The following is a 25,581-nucleotide window of genomic DNA, read 5'->3' on the forward strand; positions in this document are numbered from 1 at the left end:
AAAAAACAGCTTGTGTTTCAAATACTGTTAATAAAACTTTAATGCTTTATTAATTTGCAGCCAGAATAAAACCGAATACTAATGGAACCCTTTTTTAAACCTGGCATGGGCTTATACATATTTTAGACCCATTTTCTACATGGTGAAATCTGTAGACTAAATGCAGTAAATTTGGAGAAAGTGACGATGTGAATGAAAAAAATATACTCATTACAATTACTAATGGTTGGTGGTCAGAATATAATAGAAAACTCTAGCATGGAAATGCTATAAATTATTTCACTTTAAAAACAAGTTAAAATTTTCAGTTAAGATTTTTAGGGTGGGAGTGGGTGAATAGAAAAAAAGCATAATATGAATGGCTTCACCTGTTTCTTGACAAAACCTGTGTAATGAGGCAGTAAATTTGAATTTGGATCTTTTCTTTTTGCACATCTAAGAGTAACGTCCTCTTTCAGGACTAATCACACTTTTTGAAATTCCTGGCTTATTTATTAATACTGTTGCTGTATAAGCAAACACATAAGAGCTTACAGAACTTCAACCACTGATACACATTAAGCTTAAACATGTTCAGAGTGCTTTGTCCCATCAGAGTTTAGCCTCTTAAATGCAGAATATGCTAGGCACTTTAAAAGTTTTATTTATCGCAGCGTTTTTTAAACCATCTGGCTTTGTATGCAAGGATGCTTTATAGAAATGGTAAAGTAAGAGAAAACAAAACTCTCAGCCTTGGGGTATTCTAAAATTAATTACTTGATTGAAAACTATAACTATTTAAATTTGGATACTTTTGTACCCACGAAATTATCTTTAAAAAATGGAAACACCATATTTCTTTCCCATGGCTTGTCCTTCGAAATAATGTATTGTTTGTCCCCATTAAGTCCATTCTCTCCTAGCCTGTTTTGCCTGTGATGTACCACCTATGATTATATAAAAAGAGAAAGAAGGCAGGTGCCAATTATTTGCTCAGGTGAGGAAGACAGAAAAAGCAACAAAGTGTGATTTCCTGATTTCTAAGGTTCATGCCACTTCAATACAAAATTTCATATTCTATGCACCTAGAGACTTGAATGGATAATTATGGGCTCTAGGAACTTGGAAAAGGAAAGGACACTGGGGATGGAGTTGTCTGGAAGATTTTTGTGGAGTCTCTCAGGATACTCCATAGAAGGGTCAATGAAAGCAAAAGCATGAGGATGTTTTATCAAGAATAGTATATATAGGGCTTCCCTGGTGGCGCAGTGGTTGAGAGTCTGCCTGCTAATGCAGGGGACACGGGTTCGAGCCCTGGTCTGGGAAGATCCCACATGCCGCGGAGCGGCTGGGCCCGTGAGCCACAACTACTGAGCCTGCGTATCTGGAGCCTGTGCTCCGCAACAAGAGAGGCCGCGATAGTGAGAGGCCCGCGCACCGCGATGAAGAGTGGCCCCCGCTTGCCACAACTAGAGAAAGCCCTCGCACAGAAACGAAGACCCAACACAGCCAAAAATAAATAAATTAATTAATTAAAATGAATAATGCTTTAAAAAAAAAAGAATAGTATATATACAACATTGTAAATCAACTATACTTCAATAAAATTAAAAAACAAAACAAAGGTGAAAGAATAGTATAAAGAATTTGTGGCAGATAAGACTGAATTACTAAATTGAAAACAGGCAATGAGGGCCTTGAATGATAGGATAAGGAATTCAAGGTTAATCCTATAGCAAGTTTCCTTAGATTTTTGAGAACAAGATCAAGATCTTTCACAGACTAAACTTAAAAATATATCTATGTGTGTATATATATATACATACTTAGCTAAAACCAAAAGCTTCTCAGTAAATATATTATTCATAATTTCTTTCTTTTTCTTTTTTTTTTTTTTTTAAAAACTAGCATGCTGTCTCCCATTGTCTCTACATGTGTGGAAACAGGGAAGTTTTTATACATAAGCAGCATTTGTTTTCCCTGTTAGTTTTTCTGGAAACACTGTTTTCTCCACGTCCCATGGCTTAAGCGTTCTGCTCTTCACAGATACCCCTATCAGAAGTATATCCCAACACACAGGAAAATGGCCAAGAGAGAAAGCTAGGCAGGGTTGGAAACCGGAAATCGCAACTGATTCTCCAGAGAAGAGGCAATTAACATTTCTTCCATTTCAAAGCATCTGGAGGGCCTGGAGTTCAATTCACCCTTCACACTTCCACAGAGTGAAACATGTTCTGTTCCCTTTAAGGTACTGTGTGATGAATTACAGCAGAGCAGACGGAAGGAGAAAACAATGGGAATATAATAGTTAACACTGCTATAGTATTTATTGTTATTTACCAGAAGAAAGCAATAATAAAGCAAATATTTACGAAAAAATTAACTTCTGCTAGAAGACTCAGTTTCACCTAAGTCACTCCAACTGATTGGAAGTAGAAAATCTTGCCCTGAATATTCATATTTTATCTCCTTCCCCCTGCCTTTTCAGCCCCTATTTTGTCACGGGCCAAGCCTTTTACAAAATACTGCTATCAGTCAGCAATGTTCCTGGATCCAGAAGTATGCCGCTGAAACAGTCTCCCAACTCTAATCCAAGAGTCATTATGTCAATTCCTTCTTCTCCGAGATTATTCTGTTGCCTCTTATGCCAGTTCTTTTGGCAGTTGCACCTGTGATTTAAGCATTTGAAAAGAGGAGAAAAATTAATCGTAGATATTCAAGTGTTTTACAGCAAAAATGACAAAATGTACATGCCTCAAAGGGTGTAAAGCGGATTAGAAATTCTGGCCAGAGAGACCCCTCAAATCATGATAAAACAACAATAATAGCCACAGCCACCATGAAGTGCGCATTGACTGATGACGGGACAGATGCAAGGGCTCTGAGTGCATGGTGAAGCTTATCACATAAACAAGCGGGTGGGTGCTGGACTCTGCCTGGTTCAAATCCTGGAACTAGCACTTACTAGTTGCATGGTGTTGGGCATCAATTTTCTCAGCTATAAAATGACAGGAACAGTATCTTATTCACAAGGCTACCATAAGGATTAAGTAATACAAGTTAGTAATCAACATTAACACTTCTTTTTAAAGCATTGCCTCATTTCATCTTACAACCACCTTGTAAAGAGGGAACAGGCTCAGAGAGATTAAGCCATTTGCTTCAGGTCACAGGGCTAGGAAGTGGCAGAGCTGGATTTGAACCTAGATCTGCCTGATTTCAATGCCTTCCTGAGTATTGAAATACTCACCAAATAAATACCACCATAAGAATATAAAGTGCATGTTCTTTTAAAAACTGGTCTTTCCTCTTTAAAGTACATTCCTAATGTGATACTCACCAAATATTACAATAGTATTTGGAGAACTCCCAAGGGCAAAAAAATTGCAAAAGAGTAGCATAAGTCTGACTGCAAATCAACTTTGAGCTTTGTTTCACAGGAACAACTTAAAGATAAGGTAAGTTCTTAATGGGTTTCAAGTGCTGTTATATTTTAGGAGGATGACTCATCCATCATGGATGTACCTTTCAGAGAACACTGACAGAGTCCAAAGGACACTCAGAGTTTGTATAATAATGACTTTAAAATGTCTCTCCTTCTATGGCCCATGTCCACCTGCCAATGTGAGGAACTATTTTGGCCATCTCCTATGGACCCTCTTAGCCAGTTCTCTGCCCACAACCTTTGCGTAAAAAGGTTTCCCAACATCCTGCCCATTGGAGAGAACTTTGGATGTGTTGCTGCTACCTGCGCAGCCTTCAAACCAAAGGGTCCTCCATGTGCTCTGGCTCTCTCCCTCCCTAGTGTCAGACTTTCAGGAGAGGAGGGGTGTGACTACAGATTGGTAAGGGTCACCCAAGGAGAACACCAACAGTGAACACCACCAATAAACAAAATATATAATGCCAGTTATTTAAAATAACTGCAGAGCTGTAACAAATAGTCAAAACTGTGTTCTTTGTATTACTGAATGGAAAAAGTATTTTTATGGTATGTAATTCCTGATATATGTTTATATGCATAGAAGGGTTCCAAATTAATAAAAATATTTTGAAAAGTGAAATGTGGCAATGCCCCAACATAGTAAACCCAGAGACATATTAACTAATTTAAAATATGCCCAGACTGGCAGTTCAGATCACTGGAGAAAAGAATGGGTCACTAAATGATCAGTGGTTAGCTACTTGGCAAAGAAATAAAATAGCAGACTTCTTGCTTCCTACTTACTTCTAAAATCTAACCCTTTAATTCATCTATAATATGGAATATTTTTTAAAAACCAAAAGTTCTAAAAGCAGCAAGAAAGATAGGCAAATATTTTAATAAGGTTCAAAAAAGCCATTTCTAAGCAGAATACAAAAGACAGAAACCATAAAGGAAAAGATAGCTAGATCTGATGTTACAAAAATAGAAAACTTACAACAAACAAGAATCAACTCGCATTATTGTTAGGGGGCCCTGTTCCCCCTTCACCTGTTAAAATTAGTTTTTTGAAAAAGTGCGTGTGTATAGCGTTACACAGTGCACACACACACGTACATACATCCACAGAGACTGGGAGCAATTGGGCAGGATGGGAAGACCCATTTCAGCAGGGGTTGTTTAATTCAGCACACTCGACTGCAGTTCCTGCTCTGGGCCAACACCTCAATGAGTGTCCAGGACATAGATGAGGAAGACCTACCTTGAGGAACTCAGAATCCACTAGGAGACCTACACTGTGCCTGTAAGAGCTGTCAACCTAAGGCACCATGTGGAAGATGCTGAAAGAGAGGTACAAGTGAGGGGCAGTAGAAATAGACAGGAAGGGTATTCACCACTGATGTTTGGTTTCGTTTCTTTTGTTGTTAGAAGCCATACTTGAGCCAAGCCTGTTGGATATATTTTGAAAGACAGAGATAGAAAATAAGTAACTTGAGCAAAGTGTTGTGGGGAGAGTGGAAAAGAAGGTCCTTCAGGGGAAAAATTCAGGAGGTATGGTTTGCCATAGATGTCACTGAACCGTGGTTGTCCAAGTGTGGTCTCCAAATGAGCAGCGTCAGCATTGCCAAGGAATTTGTCAGAAATGCAAACTCTCAGGCCCCATCCAAGACCTGCTGGATCAGAAACTCTAGAGATGGGCTCAGTAATCTGTATTCAGCCTTCCAGGTGCTTTTGATGCATGCTAAAATTTAAGAATCACTATCATAGACTTTAGAAAAGTTGTACATCAAAAACTCTTTTTTCGGGGGCTTCCCTGGTGGCGCAGTGGTTGAGAATCTGCCTGCCAATGCAGGGGACACGGGTTCGAGCCCTGGCCTGGGAAGATCCCACATGCTGCGAAGCAACTAGGCTGGTGAGCCACAATTACTGAGCCTGCGCATCTGGAGCCTGTGCTCCGCAACAAGAGAGGCCGCAATAATGAGAGGCCCGCGCACCGCGATGAAGAGTGGCCCCCACTTGCCACAACTAGAGAAAGCCCTCGCACAGAAATGAAGACCCAACACAGCAAGCAAGCAATACATAAATAAATAAATAAATAAATATATATATATATATATATATATATATATATATATATATAAAAAAGCAGAATCTCAGGCCTAGTCCCAAACCAACTGATTCAGATTATGCTTTAAAAAAAAAAACAAAACTCTTTTTTCCACTAGGTATTAGGGAAGGGTAGTTCCTGGTCTGTATAATTCTAGCCCACTTGTGCTCTTTTGAGATGAGTTTGAAATGTTACATTGCTTTCTCCCGTGGAGACTCCCTCTATCAAGAGTATAACATTTCTAAAGCTCTGATCTAGATTTGGCCTTGGCTCTTGGAGATTCTGGTAGGTTCGGGTTCTTGGGTTTTGGGTTTTTTTAAGGCAAAAAAAAGGGACAGAAAAAAGGAAGGAATTGAAGGGAACTCTGAGGCTTCAGACTTGAATGTGTGAGAGAATGGAGACAGCATGGAAAACTGGGAACCAGAAACAACAACTAGATCTCGAAAGGAAAAGCTTGGTTTGGGGACAGATTGAATAAAGGTACTAAGAAAACCCTGAGTGATCTAAAGGGAAAGGGAAATTTGGGGATTGTCCTAGATTATGTGATAATTGAAACAAAGGGAGAAGCTAAGATGGGAAAAAGGAGAAAACTGCAAAAGGACAGAATCTAGAGATCCTAGTTCAAAAGAAATAGGATATTATAAATGAGGCAAAGAAAAAATGGCCAGAGATGAAGACTCAAGAGTCTATGTTCTTACATTTTTGTAATCGTAACAAATGCTAATGTGTCACAGAGTCTTTTGGCTAATTAAGGCTGCTTGGGAAATTATTATACTGAAATCTTTCTGAAGGAAAAATTTAATCATGTCTTTAGGCACCTAAGTGAAACCAGTCCAGACACACATAGGTGAGCCCAAAGTAAAATTAAGTGAATGTTAAAATTTACCTTGTTTGACTGGCACCAAAAGTTGCATATGATATAAACGCAGTTGACATCAGTAAATTAAATAGTTGCTGCAGATGAGATTTTTATCTCAGTGAAAAGTACAGATACTCATCTGGGATGGTAGGCAGTGAGCGGACCACCAAATTTTTAAAGAGGAAAGGAAATCATACATTTACCAGGGAGGGTTAAGCCTGTACAAGCCTAACGTCTTTGTTTTGGGCTGGCATCACATTGACTCAGAGTTATCAACTCAGAGGGAAATAAATGAGCGATTAATAAATTCAGTTAGACAAGACAAAGACTTTTAAAACATAGCTAAAAACAATAAGAACGTGACAAACCAAAAAATTCTACAGCAGTCAAATAAGTAATGTAAATGAGTGAAAAAGGCCAGGGATTAGGCAGTAGGGCATGGTGGAGACTGAGGAAAAACTGGAGAGTCCATTACCTATCTCAAGGGAGAAGTCAACACAGATCCAGCTTATTTGTGCCATGCACATGCAGGCCCCGTGTGGCTGGATGTGATGTTTCAAATGCTGCCAGATATCTGCCTATTATCATGTGTTATTTTATAACTCGTACAACAATACCCAAGCCAAACAAAACAGGCCTGCAAATCGGGCTTATAGTCCACTAGTTTTCAATACCTGGCCCCCAGAATACATCTCTCTTAAACTGAATTAAATGGGCAGCTTTTTGGAAGAGGTAGCATTTGAGCCAAGCAAGTATACAGACTTCCCTTCATTCTCTGCTAGAAACTTCATTTCAGGGATCCCAAGCCAGAAGCATGAGATGGGGAGAGAATAAACACTAAAAGGAAAAAATACAAATTTAAAATATAAACTACCTCATGAGCTATGCTCTAGAAAATACAAAAATAATATTTCCAAGTCCATGAGAGAAAAAAATAATCATTTTTCCTTTAAAAATAAATAATTTCTAAGTATGTTTATGGACATTCAGTGTTTTAGTTAGGAGCATCAGTAAAAACAATTATAAGATTTCCAAATTGGGTTTTAACTTCATATGTGAAAATCCAAGGATTTAGAGAGCATCTCTATCCTCCAACACAAGTGGGGGGAAAAAACCCCATAACCTTTAGTTTCACCTCCTTCAAGTGAGTGTGGATGTGTCTCATTTGACCAGCCAAAAATAGCCCTTTCTGCTGGGATCTTGTGATATCACCACTGATGGCGTTTACAGCATTTTACTGAGTCTAAGACGCACATTTTTCGATGTTTCCGTAGCCCTGACATCAGACAGCATCTTACAGTCAAGTGTTTTACAATAGTTGGCTGCAGGTGGGAGCACAAACACAGTATAGCTTTTCATACCATTAGCACTTCCACTGAGCTCTGTGCCCTGTTGGAATTGCACACGTGCAAACGTATTGCCGTTTAAACTATCCTTTAAAGAATGACAAAGCAAATATAACAAAATGTGTTGGGCTTGTAAGAATTCCTTCTACAGTTTTGAACTTCCACACGTCTCAAATGATTTCAAAATAAAAAGATAAAAAATGTCTTTTAAGAGAGATTACACTATGAGTTGGCATTAAAGCAGACATTTATTATGCAGCAAGGCGCAAAAACACAGCAGTAGGGAGCGAATTGATGTCAGTCAAGTGAATTTTTGTCAGTTGGACAATGCATTTTCACATTTTTCTTGCAGAGCATTTTAAAGGACCACGTTGATGAAGTTGCATGACATTCTGTATCTGAGATACATATCAATAGATGTCTATTGCAAGCCAAGCCAGGCAACTGAAAGCAGGAGAAGATGCCAGTCCCTTGCAAAGATAAAAGACATTGCAAAGCAAAGGCTGATATGCAAGACCACCATTCACAAACCGTGTCAGAGTTCACTTTGCTGCATATTTTTCTTCCTTAGCGGACATTAAAACCAAACAAAACACAACTCAAAACTGATAGCACTTGGGACTTCCCTGGTGGCGCAGTGGTTGAGAATCTGCCTGCCAATGCAGGGGACACGGGTTCCAGCCCTGGTCTGGGAAGATGCCACATGCCGCGGAGCAACTAGGCCCGTGAGCCACAATTACTGAGCCTGCGCGTCTGGAGCCTGCGCTCCGCAACAAGAGAGGCCACGATAGTGAGAGGCCCGCGCACCGCAATGAAGAGTGGCCCCCGCTTGCCGCAACTAGAGAAAGCCCTCGCACAGAAACAAAGACCCAACACAGCCAAAAATAAATATAAATAAATAAAAATTAAAAAAAAAAAAAGTGTTGATGTTGTGCCCAGGGGCAGGCAAAGGTCTCTTGCCTGATCTCATGTGACCTCTAGTGCTCTCACCCTGCCCCCTGCCCCAAGAAGAATCAGTCCCTCTAAACCACAGTTGAAAGTCATCTTTGATTCAGAAGAATAAAATGTTGAAATGTTGTCAATTGTGCATTACTAGGAGATGGGAATAAGGAACATACATGTGTATATATGAATAAGAACCAATTATATTGGGTTTTTGTGTGTGTGTGTGGCCACGCCACGCGGCTTGCAGCATCTTAGTTCCCCGACCAGGGATTGAATCTGGGCCCTCGGCAGTGAAAGTGCTGAGTCCTAACCACTGGACTGCCAGGGAATTCCCTGTATTGTTTGAGAATATAAAGCTCTTTAAAAGCAGAAAAAGAACAAGCTTACCTGGAAATCTGTTTAAAACACCTTGACAAAAACTGACTCTCAATGATGAAATAATATATTGACTATTTTGTCAATGTAATATCTTGGCTAAATTACATACTAGATTTTAAAACAATAGTTAATTATCAACCACCTGTGGCCTTTGGACACGCACCTTTCAGCCTCCATAAATGCCCCCGTAGTAATGACTATAAAAAAATTTATTTCTATAACTTAAGCGGCAAGGAATAGAACATTTTCACCTATCAGCATCAGTAATAGTGAATCATAGTAAATATGAAAACTGAAATAATAGTAAAATATTTTAAAGCTCCATTTATTCATGGAGATATGAATCTGAAGTTTATTATTTTCCACCCACTTAAAAAATAAAGAGTATAATTGCAATTGCAAGTAGTCTCCATTCATCTACTAAAAAAGAACTGTTTTTTCAAGTACTATGGAAGCACTCATCTATAAACACTGGCCTAATTAGGCCTCACTCTTATTTATTCCTGCAGCAGGTCCCTGGGGATCTCTGCTTGTGTCAGCTCTGTGTGGCTGGAGTGAATAAAAGCTTGACCCTGGACTCAGAACTGGATTTCAAAGTCAACTCTACCACTTCTGAGCTGTTTCTCCTAGACGTGTTTTTTAACATCTCTAATCCTCAGTTTCCTTTTTATAAAACAGGGAGAATAATAATACCTGCCTTATAGGGCTGTTAAAGTGATTGTAAGAGTTAATTCATGTAATGAATCTGGCCCATAGTAAGTGCTCAATAGATGTTAGCTATTAGTATCATCGTTACAGAAGTTTCCCTCAGTTAGTGACAATCTCCTGGTGTCAAAATGAACAGGGAAGAGAGTTGGGAGACATTTATTGTGGTGTGTGTTCACCATTTCTCCCTCCTCCTACTTACAGGTTTAAGATAGGCGACGTTACTGTGACGAATGTCGTTCAAGAGCTGATCTCTGGGGGTGATTTCCACCAGCGGGGGTGGCCTAATTCTCGGCACTGGTTTGAGTGTTTTGATCACGTCTTTGAGGTTGGTTTTCTCGGCTGATTCTCTGGCTTCTGGCATCCGAGATTTGCGCTGGATCCTCTTTAGCTTTACCATGCGGAAGGTGTCAGGGTCCGTCCTGTACTTCGGAGTGTGCGATGGCTTTTTCATCATTTCATTTTGTCGACTGAAGGGGACTGCATGGGAGCTGGGAGGTCGAGGAGGAGGAGGAGGAGGCTGGAGGAACTCCTGCATCCCAGAATCGGGCACTGGTCCCCCCAGCGTCTCCCACATCCCAGGTGGCAGCCCCAACCCGTTCTCCAACATGGCTATTAACTTTCTCTGCTCTTTGAGTTGCTGCTGTTTCTGTTCTTCTTGTCTTTTCTGCCTTTGTCTATCCTGATTCCTGGTGAGCAGATTGGTTACCACCATTCTGGGACCTGGAAGCTCAAAATGGTAGCCCATCTTCAGGAGAGTGTTGTTTGCCTTCAAAAGCCTGGCTATTTCCGTTTCAGCATAGTGGCCCAACATATGCCTCTGATTGTGAAACCGAAGTTCGGTTAGTGTCTCATTAAACTGGAGACACCTCATGATGGCCACGATTCCCTTGCCTGTGATGAAATTGGACTCGACGTTAAGAGTGGTAATGCTCCTGTTTTCACGCAACATGTTGGCCAGGGCGAATGCTAGGTTCTCATCCGCACCCACGTTCGCTAAACTGAAGGTTTTGATGTGTTTGTTTTTCTTCATCGCGTTGACAAAGTCCAACAACATTTCTTTGGGGATGTTTTCAATGTTGTTCAGGTTGAGTTCCTTCACTTCAGGGTCATTTTGTCTCACTCGCCTTAAGCTCCCATCTAGGTCCGTTTGGTTTCCGGAAGGCCTTGCACTTACCTTCAAAAAACTGGTATCTAGAGCTAGCTTCTTGGGATCTAATTTTGATATTTTTTTCTCACTTTTTTCTTGGGCCTCTGGTCTGTCCTTCTGTTCTTCAGTTACTTTATCAGTTACCTGTTGGCTGTTGTTCTCACCATTTCTGATTTGCTCCTTTACCTCACCTTCCTCTCCTCTTTTTGTTTTTTCATCACTCTCTTCACTGTCCTCTTTTCCCTCATCTTCTTCATCTTCTGAATCATCTTCTTCATCTTCCACATCATCTTCATTATCTTCATTATTTGTTTCTTGGACATTGTCACTGCCCTGTGATTCTGTTTTATGTGCAGCGATTTCATTATTAAGCTTTTCTTTTAAATACTGGGACACATTTTTATTACTTTTGTCTATTTCTTCATGCTGTTCTTGAGTTTTTCCCTAAAAGAGAAGTTTATGAGGGTTAGAATACATAGCAGGGTTTATGAGGGTTAGAATACATGTTATGAGGGTTTCTTCACATAGAAATATGAAGAAGAGCAGTATCTACTGGAGATAATAAAAAGATTTATTACTAAGTGAAAAAAGGAAGCAAATAAGCTGTAGGTATAGTATTCCATTTGTTTACGTATTTATGTATATACATATATACACACAATATATATAAAAGTTTATAAATGTATAGAAAAAACAGACTTGTAATGTTTACCAAGTAAGTACTTATCTCTGAGGAAGAGAGGTAACCATTAAGATAACTGAGAAAAGGAAGGATTGAGGGGATTTTCACTTTTTACATTATATAATTCTAGACTAAGTTTTTTTAAAACCAAGTACACATATTAGTTTTTCAAGCAAATACAACAAAAATAAAGATAAATTTTTATAGGCACACACATGCACGAACACAGTTTTTGGTTGTGTTTTTCTCATCCCGTGTATTAAAACTAAACCTAGTTAATTTTGTTTTCAGACCCTCTATTGTTTTTAAAGATGGGGTTCAGTTCCAGAAGCAGTTAAAAATTATTTGTTTTGAAAACCTTATGGATTTAACCATTCATTGAAATCTTTGTTTTGTATATAGCTGAATAGGCATCTTTGTATTCAATAGCTCTGTGTTACACGATAATTTCCTTATTGCCCTAACCAAAATTTACATAATATGTTTGCCAGTCTAATGTAATGTGTACAACAAGTTTCCCTGAAAATCAGATACTGTGGGGAAAATGAGAGCAGTTTGATATTTGGAACATAACAAAACCCTTAAACTTTGATTTTTGTCTGCTCAGCTCTGTGAAAACTACCCTGGATACTCCAGGGACAGGCTTTATAGTCCAGTTCCTTTGCAAGGAAAGTGTCTAGGAGGCAAAGCCAGCTACAAAAGGGGACAGGATTAGTAGAGATTTAGAAACAGCTGCTTAGTCTGGGAAGGAAAATGACAGTCATATCAATAAGGTTTATTAAATGTTTGCACATCAATTAGCACATTTTCCCATAAAGTATGTGTACCTCATAGGTGTCATTTTGAAAGCTGATGTAGCAGTTTGACACACAGGCTCATCTGAGCAAGACCTTGATCTTGGGAGGACAAAATGAGTAAAGGGGATCAACTGTATGGTGATGGATGGAAACTAAATTTTTGGTGGTGAGCATACTGTAGGGTATATAGAAGTAGAAATATAACGTTGTACACATGAAACTTACATCGTGTTATAAACCAATGTTATCTCAATAAAAAATAAACCTGTAATTAAAAAAAAATAAGAACTTGATTTTACTGCTTATAACATTATAGGTTGGAATTGACAACTGACACCTTAACTCTCTGAAGCCTTCACCTTTGCATTTCTCATTTGTCTCAGCAGGGGGAGCCAACTATCAAGCTGTTTAAGTTATACCAAAGGAAGAAAAAGTGTTGAAAGTACCCAATTTGTTTTTTCCTCTGAAATTGGTGTTCATATAGAATTAGCTTTTACTCTAGTTGTAAAACATCTGCAAATTGTACCTTACACTCTAACCTGATCAAGCCAGCAACTCATTTTCCTGAGTGTAGTACATGTTTAAATTCCCCTGGCCATGAAATCAGTTTATAACTTTCCTAAAATTATAGCCAGCGTGATGGTAATGTGACAAGATATATCAATATTAGCAGGCATAACTACAAGAGACTTTACCTGTGGGGATCTCTGTCTTATTTTTGCCAAGTCATTTTTAAGTGAAACATTTAAAACAATATGCGGATATACAAGTCCATAGAATGGACCAAAATTCTACTTTTCATATAAGGAACATATTTAAAGAAAGAACTATCTTTAAAACAGCTTAACAGCATCAACTTCTAAATTCACCACTGATATCCAATGCACTGTGGTAATACTGGATTTTTTGGTTATTTGACTTGGTTTAATTGCAGAGCATGTGGCTGGACTTCACGGGGACTGCAACACCCTTGAGATTGTATGTGAAACATTGTATATGTGTGCATGTGATGGAAGGAGAGAACGGAGAGCCTTCTTCAGCTTCTTAAAGGGTTCTGTGAGCCAAAAAAAAAGCATAAAGGACAAATGCTTCTGGGTTATGAGTTAATCCACTAAGTATCATGCCTACAGAATATAGGCTTTCCTGCACAAGATATCCCGCGGCAATTTTTTTAAAGAGATATTTACAAGAAATTACCACTTTTGCCTCCCAATTATACCATGTAAGTGTTAAAGAAAGTTCCCATCTGGCGTAGGATGAAATATTCTGATTTATCTATAAACGTCGACAAAACATGGAGTCTTGAGAAACGACAGTTACAACAGGGACACGTGCCAGCCCAGCCCAGGCAGCCATTTCTCTGTTGCATACAAATCCCCGGTTACCTTGGATGACACAAAGGTAAGAGGAACACGTTCGTCTTCCAGCATGCGTCTGGATGCCTTTTGCCAATACATATAATCAACGAGAGATTTATGGTCGAAGTTCCCTGTTGGTGGCTTGTCAGTCTGATCCTTCTGAATCATTCCCACGGGAAGCCTGGGGTCAGGGGCCATCACCTCCATTTCCAACTGCAGTTCTTTAAGCTCTTCTGGGGACAAGTTGGCCAAGATTTCATCTTCATCAATCTCCCCATCAAAGAGTTCTTCTTGATCTGAATTCCTGCTGTGTTCCGACATGATTCTTTTCTATACTTTTCTATACTTTATTAGAAAAGGAGAAATAATCAAAGAAGATTTAAAAAAAGAAAAAAACTCTCAAGAAGTTCCCCCAGTTACCAAGCGTCCCAGGTCAATACCACCTTGAGAGATTTTTTTTTTCCCCCAAGAACCCCAGTGGTGTTTGCTGAGCCTCTAGGAGTGACTGCCGCTAAGCTCGAGCCGTAACTATATTAAGCAGGGCTTGGCTGGAGAGGGTCAGTTTATGGAATTACTATGCTCCTCTCTTTTCGGCAACTTGAGTCAGCTGTGCAAATCCATCTGACATTACAGTACAGCTGCTTAGGTTTTCCAGTGAGTAACAGGTCTCCAGAATCCCTGTAGGAGTAAAATTAGTTCTCTTCCTATGTGCTCTCACATTGTCCTACACTAGGTCATGCAGCCCATACACACATACCCCAGTACTGCTGGTGAGGCCACTTCTTTTTATTTAAATGATGAAAGCAACTTACAATATTTCAGGAGGAAAATCCAAACAGCGACCTGAGTTCTACTGAAGTGAAAAATTCATTTGCAGGTGGAAATCAAGCTCTCAGGGCTTGACTCTTCACTACCATGAGACTCTGGAAGGAAATAAACCTGCACACAGCCGAGCAGAGGTCTGGCTATGTTACCCGCTGCGTAAACTGAACCTTTGCAAGATGTCCTTATTTGCATCTAGATCCTGTGATCTAACAGATGGGGACAACGAGCCCTTGAATTTCCACTATGAGTGAGGAGTTTAATGTTTTAAATAAATTGTTTTTCTTATTAAGTATCCATTAAGCCAGGATAAAAATTTAAAGGGATCTAAATTGAAATGTTAAAAAAAAAAAACCCAAACCATTAAAGTACTGCAAGAAATCATGAAAAGATTTTTTCATAACTTCAGAGGACGATATGGCAATATTTATCCAAATGACAAATGTATATTTTCTTTGACCAGCCATTCCGCTTTTAGGAATGTATCCTACAGATACACTCCCACATGGGTGAAATAATAGGTGCTCAAGATTATTCAATGTAGCAAACTACAAAAGAGTGTACTGTATGCTGTTCTTCGTGTGATAAAGGGTAAAAAGAATATATGTATATATACAGATTTTATCAACAGATCCTTGGAAAGATACACAAGAAACCAGTAACAATGGATGCTACTGGAGAAAGAAATGGGTTGTCTGGGAGACAGGACTAGGAAAAAAGACTTTGTTACTGTATACCCTTTGATAATTGCCAGATTTTGAAACTTATGAACATAATGCTTACTCAAAAATATACATTTATTGTACAAAACTTAGGATAACACAGGGAAGCATAAAGAAATTAAAAATTTCCCCTTATTGCACCATTAAGAGCTACCGTCATTAACATTTTGGTTCATCACTCCAGTCAGTCCCTTCTTCCAGTCATATGAGCTCAATAATCTTTTGTCATCTGTTTTTTGACTTACAAAATCATGGGTTTTTTCTAGGTTACAGTATATTCTACTACTACATAATTTTTTTAAAATTTTTAATTAATTAATTTATTTATTTTTGGCTGCGTTGGGTCTTCATTGCTGCACTCAGGCTTTTTCTAGTTGCGGCAAGCGGGGGCTACTCTTTGTTGCGGTGCATGGGCTTCTCATTCCGGTGGCTTCTCTTGTTGCGGAGCACGGGCTCTAGGCACGCGAGTTTCAGTAGTTGTGGCACATGGGCTCAGCAGTTGTGGCTTGCTGGCTCTAGAGCACAAGCTCAGTAGTTGTGCAGCACGGCTTAGTTGCTCCACAGCATGTAGGATCTTCCCGGACCAGGGATCGAACCTGTGTGCCCTGCATTGGCAGGCAGATTCTTATCCACTGCGCCACCAGGGAAGCCCTACTACTACATCATTTTTAATAACTCCCTGTTAAGATTCTTTATATGGAAGTACCATAATTTATGTAACCAATCTCCAATTATTGGATATTTGGACTGCTTTCAATGCTCACAAGCACTTCTTCAATAAATATCCCCTGTAGTTAAATATTAATACACATGCAAAGTTATTTCTTTAGGATAAATTGAATATATTCCAAGAAGTGAAATTGCTGGGTCAAAGAATATGAGGAAATTAAGGGTTTTTATATGTGTGGCTAAGCGATCCCCTCAATATTATTATTACCCATCCCTAATACATATATATTAAATTATTTGCAAATTATATACATGTTACTATTCCAATATTATACATAATTTATAATTATATTTATACATAAATATAAAATACACATTGTCAACTTATTCTTCAATATATATTTATAACATTTATAAATATAAATGAATTTAAATTTATATATACATCTATATAACAAAATATATGCAAAAAAATTAAATGTGAGAAGTTTTAAATGGACGTGCTACTATTTTCTTCCTACCCCAGTGGTTTTTTTTGAACACCCCAAGATTGAGAGGCTTTTCATATATATGGCTAAACTATTCACCAGAAAGATATTACCAATTTACTTGAATGATCATTTTAAAGTAAAGAACACAGATGCATAGTGACAGCTTACTATTGACCTCTCCCCTGTGAGGATTCCTTTCATCCTGGTCCTGTAACAGGGAAATAAAAGCTTGGCCTCAGCAGGCAGCGAGGTAGACCACTTTACACAACTGATTTGCAGACCATCATTTCAGAGACTGAGCTTTCAAAACAGTGGTCTAAAGAGACTGTACCAAAAAGAGTTTTGTGTACAAGGAGGTATGGAAATGTTATATTCTGCAGTTGTCTTTTAGAGATTTGTAAAACACATGAGCTTTTAGAGACTCTGAGAAATCATATGTGAAAGAAGTCCATTTATTTAGCTCAATATTTCCCAAACTTATTCAGTTAATTCATGGTTTTTTTCCTTTTAAAAATTACTAATATCCTGTGTAATTACTTTCCAAAATTCATACTTTGGGACTGATATAAAAGCAGAAGATCTGGAATTAGTCTGCCGGATTCAAACCCCAGTTCCACTCCTTAGTAACTATGTGATACTGGGCAACTTAACCCAAATAACTCATCATATAAAAGAGACCTGACAGTAATATTTATCATATTCAATTAATGAGGGAACTAAATGAGGATACAGATAGATACTGAACTAGATATAGATATGGAAATTAAGTAGGATGGTGCATGGCACAGAGTAAAACCCTCAATATATGTTATATATTACTAGTCTCATATTTCATGGGTAACCACAGAAACATTTAAAGAAAAACAAAGGCAATTGTAAAATGTAATACATTTAATAAACCACTTCCATAATAGAAACCATTATATTAAGAGCAATAAACAAAAACGCTTTAAAAAATCTTGCTGTTCTTACAGAGAGTAACACAGAGGCTTTTAGATGGAAATGTGTATAAATAGAAAACCCACTATTTGCATGTAAATGTGAAGCTATCCTCAGAAAATGATCGGAATTGTTGCTTGTAAGCTTTCAGATTCAAATTCTATTCTGGTGACCAAATGTTTTTGATGATCACACACATTTAGAAATTTCTGTAAGGGGTGCTGCTTCAGCTAACTTCCGTCTTGCTGAATGAGTTGGGAAAGTGGGTACATCTCTCCCAGCTGCTTCCACTATGCATTTCATCCATATGCTGACAGGGAGGGTTTTGCTGGTGTAATTAGCCTCATTTGACACACAGATGACTTAGCTGTGCTTTCTCTTAATGATGTTCCCCTGCCACCTCAGCAGCTTCTCACATCAGAATCCAGCTATGATGTCAAGAGAAAGTAACAAGCTGTAGGATAATCGACTGACTTTTTTACAGCCAGATAGGGCATCACAGATCAGAATCTCTGGCAGAGGTTTATTAAGTGCATGGATGCCCTGGGACCCCCACCGCCCAGAAGCTACTAAATCAGAATTCTCAAGTTTGGATCCAGGAATCTGTATTTTTGGAAAGCTCTCTAAGTGATTCTGATTTATAAATGAGTATGAGAATCACAGCACTATTGCAAGCCACTCATTTTACAGATCAGGCTCAGAGACCTTAGGAAACTTTGCATCTGATGAAGTTCAGAACATGCTACCCCAAATATGGCACCTTGACATAGTGAATATTTTAAGCTGAAGGAATTTGAGAAAGAGCATGTGCAGGAAGGACTCTTTGACCTTCCTCTTCACCCCTGAAGCAGGTCATAAGACCCTCCTGTGATAGGAGCATCCTTACCTCTGAGAACAGAGGGACCAAGATGAAACCAAACAAACAGGCCTTGCTCAGCTTCCCCTAGTTTACTGTCTTTGCTCATACCCTTCTCTCCTGTCACATTTCCCTGTGACTTTCCACTCTTCTTCAAACCTAGTATAAAAACGCTTGAGCAGAAGCAAGAGGAACTACAATCCTGCAGCCTGTGGAACAAAAACCACATTCACAGAAAGATAGACAAGATGAAAAGGCAGAAGGCTGTGTACCAGATGAAGGAACAAGATAAAACCCCAGAAAAACAACTAAATGAAGTGGAGATAGGCAACCTTCCAGAAAAAGAATTCAGGATAATGATAGTGAAGATGATCCAGGACCTCGGAAAAAGAATGGAGGCAAAGATCGAGAAGATGCAAGAAATGTTTAACAAAGACCTAGAAGAATTAAAGAACAAACAAACAGAGATGAGCAATACAATAACTGAAATGAAAACTACACTAGAAGGAATCAATAGCAGAATAACTGACGCAGAAGAACAGATAAGTGACCTGGAAGACAGAATGCTGGAATTCACTGCTGCGGAACAGAATAAAGAAAAAAGAATGAAAAGAAATGAAGACAGCCTAACAGACCTCTGGGACAACATTAAACGCAACAACATTCGCTTTATAGGAGTCCCAGAAGGAGAAGAGAGAGGGAAAGGACCCAAGAAATTATTTGAAGAGATTATAGTCGAAAACTTCCCTAGCATGGGAAAGGAAATAGCCACCCAAGTCCAGGAAGCGCAGAGAGTCCCATACAGGATAAACCCAAGGAGAAACACGCCGAGACACATAGTAATCAAATTAGCAAAAAATAAGACAAAGAAAAATTATTAAAAGCAGCAAGGGAAAAACGACAAATAACATACAAGGGAACTCCCATAAGGTTAACAGCTGATTCCTCAGCAGAAACTCTACAAGCCAGAAGGGAGTGGCATGATACACTTAAAGTGACGAAAGGGAAGAACGTACAACCAAGATTACTCTACCCGGCAAGGATCTCATTTAGATTCAATGGAGAAATCAAAAGCTTTACAGACAAGCAAAAGCTAAGAGAATTCAGCACCACCAAACCAGCTCTACAACAAATGCTAAAGGAACTTCTCTAAGTGGGAAACACAAGAGAAGAAAAGGACCTACAAAAACAAACCCAAAACAATTAAGAAAATGGTCATAGGAACATACATATCGATAATTACCTTAAGCGTGAATGGATTAAATGCTCCAACCAAAAGACACAGGCTTGCTGAATGGATACAAAAACAAGACCCATATATATGCTATCTACAAGAGACCCACTTCAGACCTAGGGACACAGTCAGACTGAAAGTAAGGGGATGTAAAAGGATATTCCATGCAAATGGAAATCAAAAGAAAGCTGGAGTAGCAATACTCATATCAGATAAAATAGACTTTAAAATAAAGAATGTTACAAGAGACAAGGAAGGACACTATATAATGATCAGGGGATCAATCCAAGAAAAAGATGTAACAATTATAAATCTATATGCACCCAACATAGGAGCACCTCAATACATAAGGCAACTGCTAACAGCTATAAAACAGGAAATCGACAGTAACACAATAATAGTGGGGGACTTTAACACCTCACTTACACCAATGGACAGCTCATCCAAAATGAAAATAAATAAGGAAACAGAAGCTTTAAATGACACAATAGACCAGATAGATTTAATTGATATTTATAGGACATTCCATCCAAAAACAGCAGATTACACTTTCTTCTCAAGTGCACACGCAACATTCTCCAGGATAGATCACATCTTGGGTCACAAATGAAGCATCAGTAAATTTAAGAAATTGAAATCATATCAAGCATTTTTTCTGACCACAACGCTATGAGATTAGAAATCAATTACAGGGAAAAAAACGTAAATAACACAAAGACATGGAGGCTAAACAATACGTTACTAAATAACCAAGAGATCACTGAAGAAATCAAAGAGGAAATCAAAAAATACCTAGAGACAAGTGACAATGAAAACACGACAATCCAAAACCTATGGGATGCTGCAAAAGCAGTTCTAAGAGGGAAGTTTATAGCAATATAAGCCTACCTCAAGAAACAAGAAGAATCTCAAATAAACAATCTAACCTTACACCTGAAGGAACTAGAGAAAGAAGAACAAACAAAACCCAAAGTTAGCAGAAGGAAAGAAATCATAAAGATCAGAGCAGAAATAAATGAAATAGAAACAAAGAAAACAATAGCAAAGGTCAATAAAACTAAAAGCTGGTTCTTTGAGAAGATAAACAAAATTGATAAGCCATTAGCCAGACTCATCAAGACGGAGAGGACTCAAATCAATAAAATCAGAAATGAAAAAGGAGAAGTTACAACAGACACCACAGAAATACAAAGCATCCTAAGAGACTACTACAAGCAACTCTATGCCAATAAAATGGACAACCTGGAAGAAATGGACAAATTCTTAGAAAGGTATAACCTTCCAAGACTGAACCAGGAAGAAATAGAAAATATGAACAGACCAATCACAAGTAATGAAATTGAAACTGTGATTAAAAACCTTCCAACAAAGAAAAGTCCAGGACCAGATGGCTTCACAGGTGAATTCTATCAAACATTTAGAGAAGAGTTAACACCCATCCTTCTCAAACTCTTCCAAAAAATTGCAGTGGAAGGAACACTCCCAAACTCATTCTATGAGGCCACCATCACCCTGATACCAAAACCAGACAAAGATACTACAAAAAAAGAAAATTACAGACCAATATCACTGATGAATATAGATGCAAAAATCCTCAACAAAATACTAGCTAACAGAATCCAACAACACATTAAAAGGATCATACACCACGATCAAGTGGGATTTATCCCAGGGATGCAAGGATTCTTCAATATACGCAAATCAATCAATGTGATATACCATGTTAACAAATTGAAGAATAAAAATCATATGATCATCTCAATAGATGCAGAAAAAGCTTTTGACAAAATTCAACATCCATTTATGATAAGAACTCTCCAGAAAGTGGGCATAGAGGGAACCTACCTCAACATAATAAAGGCCATATATGACAAACCCCCAGCAAACATCATTCTCAATGGTGAAAAACTGAAAGCATGTCCTCTAAGATCAGGAACGAGACAAGGATGTCCACTCTCACCACTATTATTCAACATAGTTCTGGAAGTCCTAGCCACGGCAATCAGAGAAGAAAAAGAAATAAAAGGAATACAAATTGGAAAAGAAGAAGTAAAACTGTCACTGTTTGCAGATGACATGATACTATACATAGAGAATCCTAAAGTTGCCACCAGAAAACTGCTAGAGCTAATTAATGAATTTGGTAAAGTTGCAGGATAGAAAATTAATGCACAGAAATCTCTTGCATTCCTATACACTAATGATGAAAAATCTGAACGAGAAATTATGGAAACACTCCCACTTACCATTGCAACAAAAAGAATAAAATACCTAGGAATAAACCTACCTAGGGAGACAAAAGACCTGTATGCAGAAAACTATAAGACACTGATGAAAGAAATTAAAGATGATACCAACAGATGGAGAGATATACCATGTCCTTGGATTGGAAGAATCAATATTGTGAAAATGACTATACTACCCAAAGCAATCTACAGATTCAATGCAATCCCTATCAAATTACCAATGGCATTTTTTACGGAACTAGAACAAATCATCTTAAAATTTGTATGGAGACACAAAAGACCCCGAATAGCCAAAGCAATCTTGAGGGAAAAAAAAGGAGCTGGAGGAATCAGACTCCCTGACTTCAGACTATACTACAAAGCTACAGTAATCAAGACAATATGGTACTGGCACAAAAACAGAAATATAGATCAATGGAACAAGATAGAAAGCCCAGAGATAAACCCACGCACCTATGGTCAACTAATCTATGACAAAGGAGGCAAAGATACACAATGGAGAAAAGACAGTCTCTTCAATAAGTGGTGCTGGGAAAACTGGACAGCTACATGTAAAAGAATGAAATTAGAATACTCCCTAACACCATACACAAAAATAAACTCAAAATGGATTAGAGACCTAAATGTAAGACTGGACACTATAAAACTCTTAGAGGAAAACATAGGAAGAACACTCTTTGACATAAATCACAGCAAGATCTTTTTTGATCCACCTCCTAGAGTAATGGAAATAAAAACAAAAATAAACAAATGGGACCTAATGAAACTTCAAAGCTTTTGCACAGCAAAGGAAACCATAAACAAGACGAAAAGACAACCCTCAGAATGGGAGAAAATATTTGCAAACGAATCAACGGACAAAGGATTAATCTCCAAAATATATAAACAGTTCATGCAGCTCAATATTGAAAAAAAAAAACAACCCAATCAAAAATGGGCAGACCTAAACAGACATTTCTCCAAAGAAGACATACAGATGGCCAAGAAGCACATGAAAAGCTGCTCAACATCACTAATGATTAGAGAAATGCAAATCAAAACTACAATGAGGTATCACCTCACACCAGTTAGAATGGGCATCATCAGAAAATCTACAAACAACAAATGCTGGAGAGGGTGTGGAGAAAAGGGAACCCTCTTGCACTGTTGGTGGGAATGTAGATTGGTACAGCCACTATGGAGAACAGTATGGAGGTTCCTTAAAAAACTAAAAGTAGAATTACCATATGATCCAGCAATCCCACCACTGGGCATATACCCAGAGAAAACCATAATTCAAAAAGACACATCACCCCAATGTTCATTGTAGCACTACTTACAATAGCCAGGTCATAGAAGCAACCTAAATGCCCATCGACAGACGAATGGATAAAGAAGATGTGGTACATATTTACAATGGAATATTACTCAGCCATAAAAAGGAACGAAATTGGGTCATTTGTTGAGACGTGGATGGATCTAGAGACTGTCATACAGAGTGAAGTAAGTCAGAAAGAGAAAAACAAATATCGTATATTAACGCATATATGTGGAACCTAGAAAAATGGTACAGATGAACCGGTTTGCAGGGCAGAAATTGAGACACAGATGTAGAGAACAAACGTATGGACACCAAGGGGGGAAAGCGGCGGGAGGGTAGGGGTGGTGGTGTGATGAATTGGGCGATTGTGATTGACATGTATACACTGATGTGTATAAAATGGGTGACTAATAAGAAACTGCTGTATAAAAAAAATTTTTTTTTAAATGCTCAAGTTTACCATTTCTTGGGGTCTTCATTTCCTTATGAAGATTTCTGTGTCATGCAAAACTTAAGTAAATTTGTATGTGTTTCTCTTGTGAATCTGTCTTCTGTCAGTCCAATTTCCAGGGCCAGAGTTGGAGAATCTAGGAAGGTAGCAGGAAAAAGAATTTTTCCTCCCCTGCCCTGGGCAAGTCAACCTCTGGGCCTCATTACTTCATCTGTAAAAGTGTGATGGTAAATGTAAAATAGATAGCTTCCGGAAGCAGCCGCATAGCACAGGGAGATCAGCTGGGCGCTTTGTGACCACCTAGAGGGGTGGAATAGGGAGGGTGGGAGGGAGACACAAGAGGGAGGGGTTATGGGGATATATGTATGCACAGAGCTGATTCACTTTGTTTTACAGCAGGAACTAACACACCATTGTAAAGCAATTATACTCCAATAAAGATGTTTAAAAATAAATAAATAAAAAATAAAGTTGCTGATCAAAAAAAAAAGTGTGATGGTAAATGTAAATACGTACTTTGCAGGATTTTTGGAAAAAAAAAAACCTAAATGACATAATCCATGTTAAATGCTTATTAAATATTAATCTTATATTTTCACAAAGAAATTGTGTGACTCTTTTCTGCCTGATACCTGGCAAATATTGTTCAAGACAAAAATAAATGGCTCTTCAGTTTATTCTTTCCAAAACAGCCTATAAGATACATGTAGAAGAAATGTTTAAAGCTTGATACATTTAGGAAAATCCTAATGGTAAGAAGAAGCACTTTTTTCTTGGATCTATTCATTTTTCCATCCTACCTTCATTCAGGAGAGGGAAGATAGTGGATAAGCCATCTCCTTCATCAGCCCCAAACGCTAGCTATAAATGGACACAACTTCTATAAATGGTCCCCAAATGTTACTAAATAAATCAGTTCTGTCCTGTTTGTGGCATGCTATTCTCTTATGCAATTCCATTTGGGTCACCACAACTCTGCTCACTGGCTGCAAATTGCCTGAAGATTTTGTGAGTGTGAAATAAATGCCTCTCTCTCTCCTCAAATTTCCCTGGCCCACGGCTACATTGCCTCAGGATGGGCTCTTACATTTACAAGGCAAGTGCTTCCCTAGTCAAAACAGCCAGCCTGCCTTGCTCTCACCAGACCCCAGAGCAGCAAGAATTACAAGTGGATATTTACTATTTTGTTTTCATTGTTTTAACAAGCCATCTCAAAATTCTTAAATTAAATTGATTTGATTTTGGCTTAATTTCAAAGGTAAATTAATTCTATAACTTCTGAAGGTGTGAGGATGTTATTACACTATTACTAATACTGCTACTACACTATTACTGGTACTACCGTTACTGCTATTACCATTAGAACAACTACTACTATGGCTACTACTATTACTACTGCTGCTGCTACAGCTACTAGCGCTGTTGCTACTATTATTACTATTAATATTGACAGTCTACTGCTATTACTGCTGCTATTAATTTTACAGCCACATTGCTAACATATTTGAGTACTTAATGTCCCTGAGCATGTGTTAAGTGATATATGTATGATACGTCAGTTTCTTCATAATCTTGGAGAGTCGGTACTTTTATTAACCTCCTTTGACAGATATTAAAACGAAACATAGGCATTTGAGTTAAGGACTGCCTCTAAATTTGGGGCTCTTAATCCATGTCCTCTATTAGCTTTCTATCATCCAGCAGAAATGGCTTCTCACATAGCACAGAAAGCAACTGCTCTGAGACCTGAGCCTCCCTGTTTCCACAATAAACTTTCCCACTTCCCTGCCTGCCTTTGAGTGTCTGCCAAATGCCAGTGATGGTGACTGGCTCCCTTGCCAAAGCAAGCTCTGTATAAATAGCCTCTGTTTGTTCTTATTTGGGTGATCTTCATTTATTTCCACAATTTCAGTGCATTCTTCTCTGGCCATAGAGTATAACATAAGAAATAATAGTCATGGGCTTCCCTGGTGGCGCAGTGGTTAAGAATCTGCCTGCCAACGCAGGGAACACGGGTTCGAGCCCTGGTCCAGGCAGATCCCACATGCTGTGGAGCAACTAAGCCCGTGCACCACAACTACTGAGCCTGCGCTCTAGAGCCCGCAAGCCACAACTACTGAG

The 25,581-nt window shown here is 38.5% G+C and overlaps 1 protein-coding gene across 1 annotated transcript; it reads right to left on the bottom strand.

The window, feature by feature from the left end:
• Positions 1-2,601: 2,601 nt before the first annotated feature.
• On the bottom strand, positions 2,602-14,051 carry LMOD3 (leiomodin 3). The gene is made up of 3 exons (XM_061195523.1): positions 13,758-14,051; positions 9,946-11,337; positions 2,602-2,648 (listed from the first exon to the last, which is right to left on the bottom strand). Exons 1-3 carry the CDS (start codon positions 14,049-14,051, stop codon positions 2,622-2,624), a joined length of 1,713 nt encoding a protein of 570 aa, XP_061051506.1. The 3' UTR covers positions 2,602-2,621.
• Between the last annotated feature and the right edge of the window lie 11,530 nt (positions 14,052-25,581).

The sequence above is a fragment of the Eubalaena glacialis genome, chromosome 7 (genome assembly GCF_028564815.1).
Source record: "Eubalaena glacialis isolate mEubGla1 chromosome 7, mEubGla1.1.hap2.+ XY, whole genome shotgun sequence".
Lineage (NCBI taxonomy): Eukaryota > Metazoa > Chordata > Mammalia > Artiodactyla > Balaenidae > Eubalaena > Eubalaena glacialis.

What these genes read in the sequence shown, in the direction of transcription:
- LMOD3 (XM_061195523.1), bottom strand. Translation starts at nt 14,051, where the DNA reads ATGTCGGAACACAGCAGGAATTCAGATCAAGAAGAACTCTTTGATGGG. An exon ending in TTACCTTTGTGTCATCCAAG is followed by an intron (nt 11,338 to 13,757) that starts GTAACCGGGGAT and finishes CTTCTCTTTTAG; the next exon opens with GGAAAAACTCAAGAACAGCA. An exon ending in ACGTCGCCTATCTTAAACCT is followed by an intron (nt 2,649 to 9,945) that starts GTAAGTAGGAGG and finishes CTTAAATCACAG; the next exon opens with GTGCAACTGCCAAAAGAACT.